The following is an 18,800-nucleotide window of genomic DNA, read 5'->3' as shown; positions in this document are numbered from 1 at the left end:
TGACCGCCGTGAGGCCCGGCTGCCCTGCGGCGTTCCCCTTTCCCCCGCCCCGTCCCAAACGCCAGCGCGAACGAGGCCCCACGGCCGCCAAGAAGGCCCTCCGCGGGGAGGGTCCTAAGGCGAGCCCGAGGCCGAGCCCAAGCCGCGGCCCGGCCCCGCCGGGAAGCCCGCACGGAAGCGCTGGGAGGGCCGGCGCGCAGCAACGAGCACCCCCACCCCCGCGTCACGCCGATCCCGCGGCCCCGGTCACCCCCGCGCCTTCCCCGCCCCCGGGCACAGGTGGGGTCGGTGCCAGCGACGGCCGCCAGGGGGCGCGGCTCCGGCCCGAGACCCCGCCCACTCCTGAGGGGCGGGGCGGCCGCGCCCCGCCCCCGGGCCGTTCCCAGCCAGCCCTCCCTCCCCCGCCCCGCCCCGTCCCGTCCCTCAGGGCCACGTCATTCGCTCTCCGTGGCCGGAAGTGACGGCGGCTGCCTGGCGGCCAACCGGCGCCGTGCGTGTGGCGAGGTGAGAGGTGAAAGATCAGGCGGGGCGTAGGAAGATGGCCGCGCTGGCGGCGCTCGCCGGGCGGTGGGCGCGGACGCACTGAGAGGATGGCGGCGGCGCGGCGAGCGGCGCGCTGCGGCTGAGGCACCCCCCGCGGCTCCCCCGGCGGGCCCCGCGCCGCTGCCCCCTGCGCTCCTGTCGGTTGGCGGCGGCGCCGCCGCCCCGCGCCGCGCGCCCCCCATGAGCGGGGCGGGCGGGCTGGCGTGGCGCGCGCTGCACGCCCTGCTGCGCGCCCTGCTCTGCCTGCAGCGCGCGCTGCTGGCCTGCCTGCGCGGCCGCGCCGCCGCCGGGCCCCGCGCCTGGCTCTGGCGCCGCGCCGCCTCCGCCGCCGCCTCCTGCGCCCTCCTGGCGCCCGCCGCCGGGGCTTTCGCCTTCCGCAAGGCGGGCGCGGCGCGCCGGCGGCCCGGGGGCGCGGCGCAGCGGCGGCAGCGGTGGCGCTCGGACGGGCGAGCCCTGCAGAAGCTGCCGGTGCACATGGGGCTGGTGGTGACCGAGGAGGAGCCGAGCTACGCGGACATGGCCAGCCTGGTGGTGTGGTGCATGGCGGTGGGCATCTCCTATGTCAGCGTCTACGACCATAATGGTGAGCGGGAGTGCGGGGGAGGTCGTGCCGCGGAGGCGCCCCGGGGAAGCGCTGCCGGGGCCCGCGGCGCCGCCGGGCTGGGGCTGGGGCCGGGGGAGGGGCTCCCGCACCCGGGGTCTTCCCGAGCCGCGTGCCGGCCTCGCCGTCGGCAGCTCCTTTCCCGTCCCCTGGAGCCGCTTGGCCTCTGCGGAGCTCGTGGCCCTGGTAAGCCGGGGAATGCCCCGAGTGACCTCCTGCCCCAGCTCCTGGGTCAGGGTGACCTGATGCCGCCTGCTCACTGGAGGGGACAGGTGTGGTGGGGCCTTTCAGGAACCTTGTCCCTAGCCCTGGGCTGGCAGGAACCGCTGGCATCTGAAAGCTATGGCCGTGTAGGGTACAGGCTGTTAGTAGAGAAGTTAGAGCTTTAGCTTCAGAGCTTGTAAGAGCGGGTGTTGTGAGCCATGTCTGAATTTCCAGATGTAGATGAACGAGAGCAGTCATCTAATTTCATGTACTCCCTTTCATGTGAAGAGGCAGGATGGAAAGGTGGTTGGACATAAACATGTATGTCCTGTGTGCAGTCTGTATTGTAAAATTAAATTATCTGGCCTGCATGTGGCATAAGGACTACTGCTACTTGATGTTTGAATTAACCCCAAGCCAGTGCTTGTGAAAACTTTAGGTTTTTTTCATATCTACTATGTGACTCTATTCATTACTGGGTCTTGGGTGCAAGACTGAACTCTTGCTCTTGCAGGTAAGTTGATTCCACGTCACTGAGTATCTTAATGATAAGTTCAGGGTTTGGATTTAATGTTCTGTGGAATAATCATGGAACGGATCTGTCTTCCTCACAGCTGTCCTTTCCTGCTGAGGTGGTGAAGCCAGTCATATTCAAGATATTCTTAGGTGAAGCTTTCTGCCTAGCTGTTGAGATGTGATCTCTAACTGAGACTAGATAAGCTATCAGCTCAGAAGGGCTAATAATGCATGAGATGGACTGTGTCTTGAATCTGTCCTCTCTGGAGGAGAAAGCTTCATGCTGGAGATCCCTGTGCTGTTGCTGTCAGTGGTGACACTTGCTTTGAGCTGCTTCTGATGGCTGTCTAGAGATGTCATGCAAATTAGATCAACTCTGTGGATTTATGCCAGGTTAGAAGTACAGTCTATAATAGTTTTCTAGTACTTTTTCAGGAAAAACTCAGCAGTACCTCCCACGTAAGTAGCTGATTGTCATCAAGTGTGCAAAAGCATTTGAGATGTGCAGGCCTTTCCCTGAACATAGGCATTTGTGAATATTTTGTTTTTCTAAACCGCTGCCGTTAAGAGTTCTGTTTCATGTCTGGTCCTTTATATGTGATAAAGGACTTAAATAGCTTGACTTTCACTAAATTCTCTAAGATCTTTTTAAGAAACTGGGCTTAATGCCAGTCATGCAGTTTAAACTGGCCATCTGTTCTGGGCTGTTGTGGAACTTGGTTATGTTGTGTTTCAGTGGGAGAGTATTTCCTCATTTGAAACTCAAGGAATGGCGTAAAATATACGGATAACATCTCGAGGACAGAGAAAACAGTCAGCACCTTCTGAAAAGCCATTTACATGTTGATGTTTTCTTGTTGTCAACTTGGAAAGCATTCAACCATGTTAAATGCTGCAGAGCAAACATTAGTACCAAACGAGAGTGAGACTTTCCCTTGAAGCCTGAAGAGACACATTTTATTGTATGGGATCTCTAGATTTCTGTCAGACCTCAAATAAGTTATCTGCACTATTGCCTAATGTGTTCTGTATGTATGTTTAATTCCTTTTTAGATCCCTGCATTGTGCTGCATAAATGGTGTCAATGAGAACTGAATTGAGGGACAGATACAGCTGAGTGTCATGTTTATTGGTGGTCTTAGTTTTTGGCTTGCTGGCTGTGCAACTGTTCAACACTGGGGAGGGAGGAGGCATCAGCCAATGCTTTGGTAGCCGCTGTCACTGAGATCCTGTCTGACAAGCAGGAGCCAGTTCTGTTGTAGTGTCTTGACACCTTCATTAGGCAGAAGCCACTTCTGCTTTTTCAGCACACGTGTTGAGATCCAGTCAGATCTAAGACTGACTTAAAACCTGTAAATAGAATGACCAGAAATGACAAGGTTATGTCCTTTGAAGAGTAGGGTGGCTTAATAAGCTTGCAGAGCAATTGTCGTTGTTGGCAGCTCAGGAAAAAAAAGTATCTTTGAGATTATTTGCTGCTGTTTCCATACATTGTAGCATTCGTGCTAAAGTTGCATGTTAAGAGGTTTTGTTAACACCTTTGACAACTGAAAGTGTAGCCATGTTCTCATTGCTCTAATATCAAGACAGTGTTCTTCAGTAGTTCGTTCTTCTGTTAGTTCCTTGATACCAGAGTATGCCGGTTTAATTGCCAGCTTGAATTCCAGTCTGTTGGAACATAATTGAAGAATGCAAGATGATGCAGAACAATTAAAATGTTTTAAATGGGTGGCTTTTGCCAAACTTTCAGAGTTGATGAGGATAGGCTGCCATTACACATGGATGTTCTTCACAGGTTTTCTGGGGTAGTAGCCACAACTGCTTTTTGCACAGCGTCTTGTCAGCTGAGCCTTTTAAACTGGTTTCAGAGAGTGAGCAAGTAGTCATTCGTATGGCTTGAGTATGTGCTTCTGGTAACAGCAGATACATTGCCTTTCTTTCGGTGATAAGCTCCTTATGGTGTCTGGATTGAGCATGCAGCATTTCCAGATAGAGTTGTTAAGTAGGATGTTACAGTTGTTGCTAAATCTGGTTCTTGGTAATAGTGATGTCTGGAACCCTTGATGGTAACACCAGTGTAGTGAGGATGAATAAAATTGGGTACAGCTTGCTTTTATCAGTAAGCAAAAGGTGAACCTTAACTACGCTATACACTTGTTTTAAGCTTCTCAGGTAATGAGACTTACTTTTGGCCTGCTGATCTGCTTCAGAGAGGTTTTGTGTTAATACAGTTATACCAACTATTGACTTATCAAAAATAAGTTGTCCCCACTGATGCTGGCTGTGGTGAAGAAGGAAATGCAATGACAAGTGCTCTGAATCTGTGTTAGATGTACTGAGGTATACTTTAGTTTAGTTCCTTTTTTTTTTTCCACTGCATATTTGTGGTATAGAGATTCTTCTCATTGCAACAGGAAACTGATTACAAGAGTGGTCTTCCCTGGTTACGTTTTCTGGAAGAAATACTGTGTCGGTTTCCTGCAGAAGGCTTACATTAAAAATGTGTCCTTAATTGCCCCTTTTGTAGGAGGAGAGGGAAGCATGAAGTACTTTCTTTAAAGAAGTGACAGATAAGCTGTTTATTTGTTTATAATAGTGAATTTTTGTATTTTTAACAAAATTACTAAATAGTAGGTTGTATCTATATTCTTTGGTGTCAAGCTAAGTAGCTGCATCCCTGCTGATGCTAGTGTGTTATAGCAGCTGCACCAGTAACTGTAAAGGGCAACTTGGCTGGAGCCGATTCCTGTGGGCAGTTACAGAACCCAGTATGCTACAAATGTATTGGGTAATACTTGTGGGATGTGATTAGGTACTTGGCTGTCTTCTCTGAATCCATGAAGTATGCCAGAAGCCTGGGGTAAAAAGGTCTTTGCAGAATGCAAGAGGATCATAATGTAAGTAACTGTCTTGTACTGTAATAAATATATGGTGCTATGAGTTGCAGTGCTCAAAACCGATCTTCACCCCTGCCCTAGCAGGCTTGGCGGCCTAAGGTGGCATGCTTTTACTGCATCTGGTGTGTAGGGGCCTCTTTCATTCTCTCAATGTTTATTAATAAGCAGCAGAACAAAGCCAGAATAAACATAATGCTGCTGGCTGCACCTTGGTTATTAAATCCAGATTGACTAAAACGTAAGGGTTTTTATCAAGGATTTTATTTCTGTGGACTTCTGTATTGCCAGTCCTATTACTTGGTAGAAATCCAGCTATGCTGATCAAGACCTTATCTCTGAAGTAATAATGCAGCCTTCCCACAGTCAGAAGGCAGTGATTGTACAATTATATAGTAGCAGTTGGAAGTACCTTCTGGGGAGCAGAAGCCTTTGACCTGTGTCACATGCTTCAGCTTTCTTCTGTTAAAGTTACTTTGCCATTTGGGAGCTTGCTTGAGCATTACTTCTGTACGTCAGTGAAGCTCTCCTGAGATAGTTTGGGATGTGTCTAGAATGCCTTTTGGGAGCTTGCTGAATCTTGGCATTTGAGTAGATGCTTCAGGCTGAAGGTTTCTTAAAAGGCATAGTACGACTGTATTGAGAACTTGGGTTTCTTCATCCGGGGTTTAGCTGTCCAGTGAACTGCTTCTCACCAATTCTCCCTTAGAAATTCTTTGAAAGGATAGAGTATTGCAGTAATCAAAAGAAATTAAAAGCCTACATTCAGGGCTAACAAAATAGTCTCTTCCAAATTACTTGATAATTTTGAAGTTCTAGTCAATTCATGAAACTTTCTGGGCATTCAGTATGTTCGCTTCATTGGGGGAGATAATACAAAATCACAATTTTTGTATTTACCAGAACACTTTTGTGAAATATATGCCATGTGATACTGGTATAGGTCTTCACCCATGTTAAACTTTATTTTCAATGGTTTTATTTTGGTGTTTGGTTGGGAGGAGTCCGCAGACCACATTTATTAAAAGGACTAACGCTGATCTGCAGAAAGTAATCTACTTATAGGTATGGGTGGTATGAAAGCAGTATCCCTTCTCTTGATTGCTGATGAGCTCTTGTTCTCCTGGTACAGAACGTCCCTCCAAGAAGAAATGTGGGAGGAATGGTCACCCATGAGGTTTTAAGTTCTAACTTGTATTCTTAGTGCTAGCTTAAGTAGCTTCAATGGGGGCGAAGCTTAAGTGACCTCAGCCACTTTCAAAGTTGGATTGTATTTTTTCTAGGCTCTTGTATTCTAGCTTTCCATATCCTATAAGGTCCAGTGTAATGCCTGCTTTCCTCTGTTATCAGCCAGCATGATCCAACATGAGGATGTGGGCAGAAGTTGTTCGTGTGTTAAGTTTCTTGCCCATTTGAAGTGGGTTATGATTTGATGTTTCTCAAACTGTTGATACTTTGATGCTTTAAACAGACTTCTTACCTTACGACTATTCCCTTGTTGGCACTGGAGGGGAGCTGAGAAAATACTGAAATGCTGTGGAAATGTATTCTCTCCTATGCTTAACTTTGGTTAAGGTGTTTCCTCGTAAGGAAGAGCCAACTCTTATTCTGTGTTTTACTGGGTTGTGCTGCATTATAATGCAGGGCAAGTGAGAATGTTGAACCTTGAGATGCTACCGAGGCATGAACAGGTGGTGGCTGTGGTAGTCTAGCTGGACAAACAGATGGTTGATGCCAGCTGTGTCAGTTGTTCCCTTCCCAGTTTGCACTTCCTGTCACTTTTGAGCCTTGCTTCTGCTGACCTCGGGGCCTATTAATTACAGAGGGATTTGTCAGTCTCTAACCCTAAAATGCTGCAACACCACAGTTGTCTGCGAAGGGGCATGGCTTGTAACTACTGCAAAACTGAGCAAAAGGCACATGCCCTGGAAAAGACCTCTGTAAGGAGGACTGCTGCAGAAAACTAACCCGCTTCTGGTTTGCCTCTGCTGTAAGGGGAACTAATGATCAATAGCAGGTTTGCAGCTTGTGTTGTAAAAATGACAATCGCCCCTGGAAACAGCTCACAAGTTCTCAGTTTCTGCTGGTGAGTTGTTGGGTTTTTTTTTTTCAGAGCTACTGAAGTTTGTACTCTCTTGCTTTGGGAATTATAGTGCTTAAATATGCATAATTCTTAAAACACTTCATTTACTGGAATATACGCATTTTTACTAGCCTGTAAGGACTCCAGAGTCGTAACTGAACAAAACTGTTTCTGCTTTTCAAAAAAAATGTTTCTAATGAGAAATAATAGTGACAATTTCATGATTGTGTTCCATATTAGAAATAGTAGTTGGGCTGAAATTCTCCCCACTTAACAGCAAACAGCTGTTCTATTGCTAGAATTTATTAGACCTCTTGTCAGGCATTAACTTTCTATAATGTTAAAATCATGTTATGGACTTGCTTTCAACTTGTGTAAGACTGAACAAAATGGGAATGTAGGATTAAATCAAGATTTAAGTCTTGCTGCCTAGGAACACTTGAATTCTGTCAGTGAGTTGATCTGCTCGTGCACTCTTGATTACTCTATCATATATACATTAGCAAAAGCATCTTCCAGAACTAACTTGGATGTATTTTATAAATTTTACGAAATGAACCTTGTAGGCAAATTTGTTTTTGAGATACATAAGGGAGTCTGTGTCTGAGCCACAACTATGCAAAATAATTTTTAAAGTCAAGTGTAAATTTGGTCCATGTATGTTGCTTCTGGCTGGACTTGCCATTGTATGCATTTGTAAGAAAAACTCTTGTCCACTGAGTGAGAGATGAAATGCTGAAGGAGTAAAGTTCCCCAAAGTTATTGGTTTTAAATGAAGATTTCAGTTTGGATGTTTTCTACCTTCTGATGTGCTTCAGGATCATCTCTGCAGGAAAACTGTAGGTGTGTCAAGGTTAGTGGATCAGTTGGAATTTAGGTGTGGAGGTCTTTCCAGGAAAGACTTATTACAATTGTACAGTGATAATACCACAATACAGTGATAACTACAATAGCTTCCAGTTTATGTAAAACTGCTGTTCAAAGAGCAACACAGGACCCAGGTTTGAACGAAGGAGGTGGGTGAAACATGTGAGGAGAGTGAAAGGGAAATGCTGGTGATACTTGGATAAATCTCAAGAACAAATCTAGCATGTCTTCAGTATCCACTGTATGTATTAAAGGACTCGGTCCAGCAAAGGTCCTTATCTGATGCTCTTTCTTATAGAGCAGTAAGCACCTTAGTCTATTCTCCTGCCTGTTATCCTCAATGCCTTAATTTACTTCAGAGCTGGAGTGTGGATTCTTAAATCTGTTCTTCCGACCTTTGATGGGAATAGGTAACAACTTTTCAAGAGAAAAGAATTGATGTCATTTGTGTTGGGTGGGGAAGAAGAGAGCAGCTGTCTGTTTCCAGATTGGGAGACCCTCCTAACTATGCCAACTCATTTTCTGATTATTGAACATCAGGTGTGTTTTTTCTCATCTTGAAAAGTGGACTGAAGTCAAGTGACTCTTAGAGGTGAGGTACATGCAACCTCGTATAGATCTTACTTGAAGATGGTGTGGGATTAGCAATGGCAATAGCTGCACTGATCTTAGGTGTAAGGAAGACAGTGCTAACTCTAGCACAGAACAGACTTACCCGAGCAGAGTTGTATCAGACAGTAAAGCAGCAGTCTCAATTTCTAATACGTATGAATATACACTAATAAGCAGGAGCACAAAGTGTAACAATTTAACATTAGACTTAGTGAAAATCTAACACTTTTTTTCTATCAAGGTTGCTGCCTTACTGAGGTTTACTTGTCAACATGTGAAATCAGTTATAAGCATTGCAAACACTTGTGTAACGAAGCAAATTATTTTTTTGCAGGAAGTGTCCAGGATGGGAGGAAAATCAGATGCTTTACCACCTGTTAAAACATCTAATGAAACCTGTGTAAAAATACTAACTCACTAGGCCTAAAGGCTAGCATATTAAATGAGTTGTATCGCTTCATGTTGCAAACTAACTCCTGATATATTACGTACGGTCTTAACCCAATGCTTATACACTGACCACTGCTGATGTGGAAACTGCTGTTTGTAGCAGTTACTAATCTCAGAATTGCGTTGAGCTGTTGAATAGAGTTCAGTGTTTCTTGTTAGATTGTGTGGGCATTTTTGGACTGGTCAACAGAAGTGCTTGACATGGGATTTCTGAATGAAACCTGAGCTCTTAGTGCCAACCCCTGGATACAATGTGATAAAAGCATTATCAATTCCTAAGTAAATATGGCTAGCCACACTGTTGCATGGTAGATAATTAAGCTGAAACACTTAATTTTTACTGTGGCTTTTAATTATAAATAGTTGTGTCTCAAGAGCTAGGTTTTATTTTAGAATGGGATCCTAAGTATATTTAGTTAGCAGTTTTTTGTAATCTGCTGCACTCAAAATATGTCTGCCATAAACAGGTAAGCATAAAAAGGCCTTGGAGGCTGCATTAATTCCTTGAAATATACAGCTTGTGAAATCCTGTTTTTAGGAAATCTATGACGTTGGCCATAGCGTAAGAGTGCAGTTACTGTGCCTGATACACTGATTTAGTATTGACTTGCACTGTTAGCCTGGGGCTTCAGTAGTAAGACAGTAAGTGGTAGCAGACTTAATCTGCAAACCTACAGCAGCGTGGGCATTAAACAAACTTGATGGCCGTGTCCTGGTAGGGTATTGCTATCTCAAACTATTGCTAGCTTACTAAGGGCAGTAAGTCTTAAACTATCCCTCATGCAATTGCAGCTTGCTACTTAAACCAGCCTGGGTGAAAGAGGAACAAAAGCACATTAATTCTTTTTGCAAGGTCACTAAAGCTAGTCATATGCAGTAGCAGTTGTTTTGGATTCTTATCATACTTGTGAACTCCGGTTTGAAACCAGTACTGACTACCTGATTCTCTTTTCTTCTTGCCTAGTGTCAGATTTGTTTTGTACTACCCTTTGTAGGAGTTGGCTGACATGCACCCTTTTTTAAAGGTATTTTCAAGAGGAATAATTCAAGATTGATGGATGAAATTTTGAAACAGCAGCAAGAACTCTTAGGACTAGATTGCTCAAAGTACACAGTGGAATTTGCGAATCAAGACAAAGCTGATCAAGGTAAGATGAATTGCGCAGAGGGATTGGTATGACTAAATAGCTGTATATAAATCATAACTCTGCTTTTCCTTAAACACAATCCTGTGTACCTTTCCCTTCATTAAGCAACTGATTATCATGCAACCTTCCTGGGATATTAAACTTCCATTGTGCTGCTTTGTTCCTAACTGAAAATACAGTAATGCCCTCTTTCCCATAGTGATGATTACTGGGTAGTCTGATCTTTCCTTTACCCTGACTGTTGTACCATGACCCTTTTAATGCATCAGTGTAGCTCAACGCTATTGTTTCAGTGAAGTGAATTCTTTTGCTGAGAGAGTTGAAAAAGCACTGGAGTAAATGTAAGGGACCTGATGTCAAGTTAACACTTCTATCTTTCCAAACTTATACATCAGAGTGGGAAGGAAGAAGGGAAAGAGCAAAACTGCACATTGTCATGGCAATGTATAATGACACTGGGAAGGTAAAGGGTGTAAGTTAAAAAAAATAATACTCTGTGATAGTAGCTTTTGCATGTAGAAATGAGAAACAGGAATATGCTTCAAGGTTAATGTTCCTTATTCAATATTGTGTGCTGCAAGTATTCATTTATGTATGCTGAGTAACCAAATGCTAGAATTCTGTTCAAAATGTAGTAAGTCATAAGCATGTGCTTACTAAAGCAGGCCTTTGCCTTAGAGGGATAGATTGATACTTACAGCTCTCCTAACTGTGGCTTGTAATATTTAAATAGGTTTCATAATAAAACCCTTGTGTTTTAGGGCAATCATGCTACATAGTTTAAAGACTTAAATGCAGCTAAATGTACTACAGCTTGCGAAATGTAGTTTTTTCTTAAGAGGCTGCTGGCTGCGTTTTGCTTCCTGTAAAAGGGACGATGGGATGGCAAGATCACTTGCACCAGTTTTCCAGCACAGAGTTCTATGTGTTTCAACATAAACTTACCTTATAAGCAACTTAGGCTAAGGTGCTAGCGTTTACATGGAAGCATCCAAGTTTCATGTTATTTCTCTTTATTCCTGTGAAGGTTGAAATAACAAACAGAAAATGGGGTAGACAGGCTGCTAATGTCATTAACTAGCATACTTAGCTGCACTTACCTGAATCAGGATCTTTACATCCAGACTAAATGAACTACTCAAAGACTGCTCAAGACTTGCTGACTGAAAAGGTACATTTAAGTCTCGGGAGCCTTTTGTGAAGGAAACTATGAAAAGCAGAGGTGTTTTCTGCTCTTTTTAGAATTTTTCACTCTTTCTTAGAAGGCTCCACAGTCAGATCAGATGCTCCATACTTTGAACCGAGCAACCTGATATCTGTCCATTTTATAATATTAAACTGCAAGTTTTAACTTTTGAGAAGCAAAATGACATGTCTTCTATTTATGAATACTGTTAGAGAGAGATCCTTTAACATGGGACATGTGACAAATTAAACAATATCAAGGAACAATTATTTTCATTGTGGTAGTTTTGGATAGACTGAGGGTTTTTGAGGTGTTCTTACGAGTCTTCTGACTGTATTCCGTGGTTCTTTACAGTCAAGTTATGCACTTTTAAGAAACACTATTTTGAAGTATCTGATTATAACAACCATAAGTTCTATATAAGTCTCGTACGGCCCCACACTAGTATTTAACCTAGTTACTTCAAGCTGGGTTTAGGACACTCTTGGTAGCCTTCAGCTTTCTTAAGTTTACCTGAGTTACCTAAGGGGTACCTTATCAGAACTGATGATAAAGCAAGTCATGTAGTGTGAGGAGACTCTTGCCTCACCATAGTGTAGACAGTAAGATTGTTGTGAAATGTCGTCTTAAGTCAGCCATAGAGATTAATGGGTCAATTTCATTGCTATTACATCTGGTTCCTAGCTCTCTGTAGCAACCTTAAATCAATGTTGGAACTCTTGCATCAGTTTTGAAATGCTGCTGAAAGATTCTGGGATCATATTTGGGAAGAGCTCCAGCTTAATCAGTGTCACATGAGTGTCCACAGCAGCTGTTGAAACACCTTCCTCTTTTAGGGTAGGAATTAGATCTTTTTTCCCTTTGCAGAAAGATCTGCAGTTCAGGGAGTAACGACTCCCCAGTTTACTGTTTAGGCACTTTCCTCTCACTGCTTTGCCTGACAGTGTAAGAACAAATGCAAGTTTCCTGGAAGACTCCACATGTCAAGACTGACGTTAATTAAACCACTTTTCAGAAGACCTCTCAAAATAATTGCCTTAAATTTGTGTTTTAGTAATACAGCAAATCCAGAAGACTTGACTACTCCTGTAAGAGATGGATCAAGTGTATCCAGTTGTATAATACAGGAAGTAAACTACAAGTTCCTTTCAAATATATCCTGTGACTATCTAAAGCACATTCAAAACAACTATATTTCTGTTGCTTTTAAACTGTGTTTTGTACTTTCAGTTTTAAATTGCCAATCTACATTGAAGGTGCTGTCTCCAGAAGATGGAAAAGCAGACATAGTAAAAGCTGCTCAGAACTTTTGTCAGTTGGTAGCACAGCAGCAAAGAACATACACAGACCTGGATGTGAATGTGTTAGACAACTTATTAAGTAGTAAGTATGACATGGTCTGTGGGGAAGAGGGGAAAGAGTATCAGATTTGTAACAGTTTTGGTTTCTAGTATATTTATTGCTTAGAATGTATGCATCTTGATGCTTAGGCTATCGGGGTAAGTTATGACTTGCTTTCAGGCTTCTGCTAAGAATTTCTTACTGGTCTACTGTCTTTTGAACTTTTTTCTTTAAGCAGAAAAAGGAAACTTTAAGCTATATTGCAGAGTCTTAGCTTTTCAGAGTTTACAGCCTCTGTGGGATGTTGTGCAATGAGTTTTCTGAAAAAAAGTACTGCAGGGATCACTTGAAACTAGACTGTTATAACTTAGGTTAACTTGCAGGCTAGCATGCTGCAAACCCGGGTATGGGCAGAGTCTCTTCTGGATCTAGTTACAGCATTTAAAGCTGTTACTTCTGCCTAACTACTGCCCTGAGTGTAGATGGTAGTGTACTTTACGATCTTTTCCTGCTGTGTAACCCACACTAGCTTAGTTATCTTCATTACTGATTCATGCAGATTGCTAACTCTGCACTGAGGTGCATGGCTACGTGCAATAGCTATGAAAAGGGCAGGGCTGCCCTAATCTCACATCTGGGAGAAGTAGTTCAGAGCAAGCCTCCACTTCCCCAGTGGTGCTATAGAGCTGTAATAGTTGCTCAGCTTTCCTAGGTGGTTCATGCATGTTAATTGCAGCTTAATTAGCTTGGCAGGGTTCAGGTTTCAGATTGCAGACATCCAAGCTGAAGTGTGCAGGCACACTATCTTAAGTGTGGCTTCTGTTAATTGGACTTCAGAGTGATTATTTTTTTTCTTTTAAAATTGGTGGTCGACTGAATTGCTCTGCAGACTGACTGCTGTTGCAGTTTGGACACTTCAATCTCCACTTCAAACTGAATTCTATCCCTGTTGTCAGCATGCGGTTTGATAGCTTCTCACTAACAGAATTATTAAACATATTGAATAAGGTATCTGAACAAGTAACGTAAGACATCTGTCCTGTTATACTACAAAGGCAGTTTAAGGAAGTGAATAATTGCTTCTTTAAAACAGTCACTCATTAAATGAAAAACTGGTGAAAAATTATACCCATGTATGTATTTTGGCCAGTAATGTTTAACTGGAGTTTCTCAGACACTTATGATCTTCTGTCTGTGCATTTAAGTGTCTGGGTATGGTAAAAGTATTAGGTCCAGTCTTACATTGAATAGGATTCTTGTTCAAGTAATGCATGCTAGCTAAGCACAGAAAGAGAAATCTCCTAGACTTTGAAACTGTCAAAAGTGTAAACTTTGAAACAGGCTGCTTAATCTGTGTGGCTAATAACTAAGGATAGTATTTATAACTAGTCCTGCTTATTAATTGGCTTGGTTTTGATGTTTGGGCCAGTTGAAGATGATCTATTCTTTCATGGCTTATTTAGTAGCAGCTTATGAAACTACTTATTTTAGTTGTAAGCAAATTTAGTTTCTGTGCATCCTTAATGGAAAGATATTGAATGTAAACATCTGTGAGTTACTGATGTAAGATGAGAGTGAGTTCTGAAAAGCAGTACTTGAGTAGTTTTATTTTTAGGGTTTGCGTTCATGGTGACTGCCATAAGTTTCTCGTTCTTCATATTTTATTTAAATACCTGATAATGTAGGTTTTTAACTTTATGTTCATATTTAAGATGCAGTTATTGAAGTCTAATGTTGAAATAGTATGGTTCTAGCTTGTCATGTGGCGTTTCTGGTTCTTAATCCACTCATGCTCTAATTCTTACAGCTTGCATTTTCTTCAGTGTAAGAGTACTTTCTTATGAGCAATGCCTCAACTAACCAGCTTGTTTTCAGAAAAGTAGGATTAAAAAAAAGCTGCATTATAATATTGTCTCTACTTGCTGTCCACCTTCCCAGTAAAGAACATGACTATCAATTAAGGCTGTTGAAGTTGCCCTAAAAAAATCTATGTGGAGAAGGGTAGTGCTATCAGCTCTAGAAATTCCTTCATATTCCCCTCTCAGAACTCCTGACGTAGAAGGGATGTTGCCAGTTTCCTGTCCCTTGAGTGTCCAAGCCTTTTGGCTTTTTTTTGTTTTTTTGAGTCAATTCCCAAATCCTTCTATCGTGTGCTAAACTTGGAGAGTGCTGTAACTCTAGCAGCTCTGAGGGAGCTTCCATGTGTGAAGTATCTGTAGTGTTGATAAATTTAGGTAGAGAAATGAATGCAGAGTGGAAAGCTGTGTTTAGAGTAGGCTGTTCTGACAGTAATACTACAGTGTACATTTTCATTTTCCTTCAGATAGGAACCAGAAGGAAGTATTAGCATTAACTGGGCTCTGAAGGTCTTTCCCTGTTTGAAAAGCCATTGCAGTGTTGAAGATCCTGCCGCTGAACTGGCCAGCTGAGGAGTACTCAGCTACTGAATCAGCTGATGAGTAAAGCTGTCCACTTCCTCCAGAGTCCCCACTTCTAAGTATTCACTGCTTCCCTGCAAAGCTCTTTCATACTAACATGCAAGCTTCTGAACGCATAAGTGGCTTTTGCTTTATAATTTTTTCTTAACTTTGGGATGAGATTTGGATGATGGCACAAAGCAGTCATGTAAATACTTCATCCTTCCTCAGAAATACACATGCTTGGGAACATAGCTTCTTTACCTCTGGTAAAAAGATTACTGTTCCGATGATTCAGTGAGGAGGGAGGTTATGAACTTTCTGAAGTCTCCAGCTTCTGTTTCAAAACCTGGGCGGAGTGAAATCTGATAGAACTTTAGTTTCCTGTTCTGTTATTCCCAAAGTTTAACTTCCTCTACAATTAAACTTAGACTTGTAAAAGGCTCTTAACTGGTTTGGGTGTGTTGGTTTTTTTAAAAACAAGTGAGAACTGAGAAATAACATATGAAGTTAGAACAAATGAGCAGTATTAAACTTTTATCTGTTAAAGGTGGGCATTATGCAGTGTAAGCGCTCTTGCTGTTAACTCATAGAATGAGTGGATAATGGAAGGGGTGACAAGAAATAGCATGCAATAATTATGACTAATTGCAGCACTATAGCACAGTAGGGTTATGGCTGCTGGAATGCTTTTCAGATGAGGTAGGTAGGTGCATGAAGAACACCGTACCTTCTTGGGTCCCTTTGGGGTACTGTACTGGTTTTCACATGTTACCCCAATCAACTTGCTAGAATTAGCAGGGAAAGCTGGACTAATACTGTTCTAAGCGTATTGCCTGTCTGTCAATTTTAGCCTGGTCTAGCTCAGGCATGGCAGAAGTTTATGGAAGGGAGACTGTGGTTTGGTCACTGATTTGTCTTCAACATTAGAAGATCAATAGGATGCTCTCATCAGTGCAATGACAGTGACTGGGGTTTTAAGGTATGGGGAGTAGAAGTGTGGGCACCTAGTGAAGTCTCCTTCAGTGTTACCTAGCCCTGCCCTGGGATGGGTCATGCTGTCTGCTTAGTAATGGGAGGGGGGAAAAAAAAATGGCCCTGTCCTTCCTCACTCATCTAACTAGAAAGATTTCACCTGCAACAGCTTGTCTGAAACATTATAGTAAAAGTTGTTTTTAAAATTGTCTGTCTAGCTCCATACTGAGACAGGAGCAATTCATCTGACAGGATTTTTTTTTACAACTTGTTTTCCTAATGGTCTGCAATATCAAGTTCTTAAGTTGTTTGGATTTTTTTGGTGTTAATAGTCCTTTTACTCTACTTGACTACAACTCTGCGTAGTTAGGACTGCAGTAGGTAGGAGTCAGGGTACAGCATGTTCTATGCTACTAAAATAAAGTTTGCCAAGACAAAATTAGAACAAGTCAGGGTTAAGGTTTGCTGTTACTCAGAGCAATGTAAGTGTTCCTATCACTTCCTTACCAAGTCTTTGAAAGTAACCTGACATAAAAATAACAGCCCGGATGGGCCTGCAGTGGGTACCTTAGCTTTTGCTTAGTTTGTCCTGTTCGGGTGGTGCAAGACCAGTCTGTCCTCTTGGGCTTTTAATTGTTAACTTGTCCTTAGGAGGTTCACTTCATTTAAAAAAAAAACCAAAAACAAATGCATTTAAAGAAAAACAGATGCCTTATGGTTTAGAAATAAAACAAGTCTTCTGGTGAATTAAATAAAACCTAATTGAACTTGTTCTTACAGGTACAAATGGATTTCCTGATCCTGATTTAGTCTTGAAGTTTGGTCCTGTGGACAGCACATTAGGATTCCTTCCGTGGCACATCAGGCTGACAGAGATCATGTGAGTTGCGTATAAATACTGTGAAGTGGGTTGGAATAATGACTAACTGTTGTGGTTTAACCCCAGCTGGCAACTAAGTACCACACAGCTGCTTGATCACCCCTTTCCCCACCCACCCTGTTGTGGGGTGTGGAGGAGAATCAGGAAAAAAGTAAAACCTGTGAGTTAAGAACAGTTTAATTGAAATAAAATGTAATAACACTGTAATAATTGTAATGAAAAGGAAGACTACAAAAAGAGAGAGAAATAAAACCCAAGAAAGACAAGTGATGCACAATACAGTTGCTCATCACCTGCTTACCAATGCCCAGCCAGTCCCTGGCAGCGATGGGCCCCTCCTGGCCAATTCCCCTCAGTTTATATACTGAGCATGACATTCTGTGGTGTGGAATACCCTTTGGCTAGTTTGGGTCAGCTGTTCCCTCTCAGCTCCTTGTGCACTCCCTCAGTGGCAGAGCATGGGAAGCTGAAAAGGTCTTGAGTTAGAGTAAGCATTACTTAGCAGCAACTAAAACTTCTTTGTGTTAACATCATTCTCATACTAAATCAAAAAACACAGCACTGTACCAGCTACTAGTAAGAAAATCAATTCTATCCCAACCAAAACCAGGACAGTAGCTTAAGTCTTTGTGACTTTATGGAAAGAGGAGATCTGTCTAAACAAAGGTGCCTGGAGATCGATTTGAGAATATTTAAGAATTGTTAAATGAAACCTGTCAAGCATCCATTGTTGCAGCTTTAGCTATGGTTAGGCAACAGCAGGCTTTATTCTTCGGGCTTAAGGAACAACTTCTGTCACCATCTAGTCTCTGTGGTCCAATCCCAGTTCTGTCAGTGTTCCTTATGTGGGTTGAGTTGCTAACAGGTTTCTAACAGGGAAACTAAGAATATAAGGGAAATAAGATAATGCAAGATGATCATATCTCTGGATAACCTTCCAATTTTGAAAATAGCTGAACTGACTAGAGTTGCTGTATTTCTTAAATCTGAGAGCTTTTATAGGGCACTTAAATGTCTGGGCAAACTTGTGCTTCTGCAGCTCACTAATGTGAAGTGCCCGGTGTGCTCTAATGGATAGGCTTTGTTTTAGAGGGTAACACGGTGCTAACAGCTAGTTCAGTTACTAGAGTTGAGTGATAAGTGTTGTTCTCAGCTTCACAAGGTTACTTAGACAACAGCTTGCTTTAGTGATATCCCTGACTGCCCGTACAAATGGTGCAGTGTTTATAAAAGCTTATTTTGACTCTTCTAACTTGCTTTCTCAGTTCTTTGCCTTCCCACCTGAACATCAGCTATGAAGACTTCTTCTCTGCCCTCCATCACTATGCAGCCTGTGAGCAGCGATGGGGAAAGTGACTTTTGGCTAAGCATGGAGTCAGGCTCTCTGTGGGAAGGAATTGATGTCTGTTTACAAGCACCTGTGACCCATAAGTCTGGTTCATAGTCCTTTCTTAATTTATCAACAGATTCAATAAAGTGTCTTACCTTTCTAGAGAGTCTGTGTGAATGCGTGAGAATCTATGGGGAGGGGAAAATTCACAATTATCTTCATGAAAACAAAGTTACTGTAAGCAAAACTGTTCAGAGCTGAATTACTCTTTTTCATGTCCAAGTGACCAAAAGAACATGCATGTCCAAGTGACCAAAAGAACATGCAAGAATTAAGTCTTGTGAAATGTACAGGACAACATAAATAAGAGTTCTGTGCCCTGAAGGTCCTTAAATCCAAGGAAGAACTTTCATGTCAGTTTGTTTCTTTTTAATTCTATCTATATGGTCAGGTATTCTGGGGCAGATCATCTGGTTTATCTTCAAATATATTTACTATATAATATGTGAATTTCAGAGGGGACCATTTTGTTAACTGAGAATAGAGACTGCTACTTGGCTGTGATGACTAAGCCAGCAGTAGGTAGCAAGTTCTAGAAATACTGAGAAGATTCCATAAAAAGGAATGGCAGCTTCTATGGTAAGTGGATTAGGCATTCTGTGTAGCACTACCCATTTTCTCTCTCTCTTTCCCCCCCACCCCCCCTTGAAGAGGTCAAATCATAGTATTGCTACAGCCCTGAATGAATTTTTT

At 42.6% G+C, this 18,800-nt stretch overlaps 1 protein-coding gene across 3 annotated transcripts; it reads left to right on the top strand.

Annotated features, from left to right (window-relative positions):
* The first annotated feature begins 491 nt into the window (after positions 1–491).
* On the top strand, positions 492–18,213 carry NUS1 (NUS1 dehydrodolichyl diphosphate synthase subunit). 3 transcript variants are annotated; one of them, XR_008732787.1, is made up of 5 exons: positions 494–1,126; positions 9,796–9,918; positions 12,335–12,487; positions 14,769–14,942; positions 16,618–16,717. XR_008732787.1 is itself a non-coding variant. In XM_055713793.1 (5 exons), exons 1-5 carry the CDS (start codon positions 724–726, stop codon positions 18,071–18,073), a joined length of 870 nt encoding a protein of 289 aa, XP_055569768.1. In that variant the 5' UTR covers positions 499–723; the 3' UTR covers positions 18,074–18,213. The 3 variants fall into 3 exon arrangements, 2 of the variants coding, with proteins under 2 accessions (XP_055569769.1, XP_055569768.1); XM_055713793.1 differs by lacking the exon at positions 14,769–14,942 and adding an exon at positions 17,983–18,213 and having other exon boundaries at positions 499–1,126; XM_055713794.1 differs by lacking the exons at positions 12,335–12,487; positions 14,769–14,942 and adding an exon at positions 17,983–18,213 and having other exon boundaries at positions 492–1,126.
* Positions 18,214–18,800: the final 587 nt, after the last annotated feature.

The sequence above is a fragment of the Falco cherrug genome, chromosome 6 (assembly GCF_023634085.1).
Source record: "Falco cherrug isolate bFalChe1 chromosome 6, bFalChe1.pri, whole genome shotgun sequence".
NCBI lineage: Eukaryota > Metazoa > Chordata > Aves > Falconiformes > Falconidae > Falco > Falco cherrug.
Note: the sequence above shows the minus strand (reverse complement) of the source record. Positions and strands in the feature narration are given on the sequence as shown.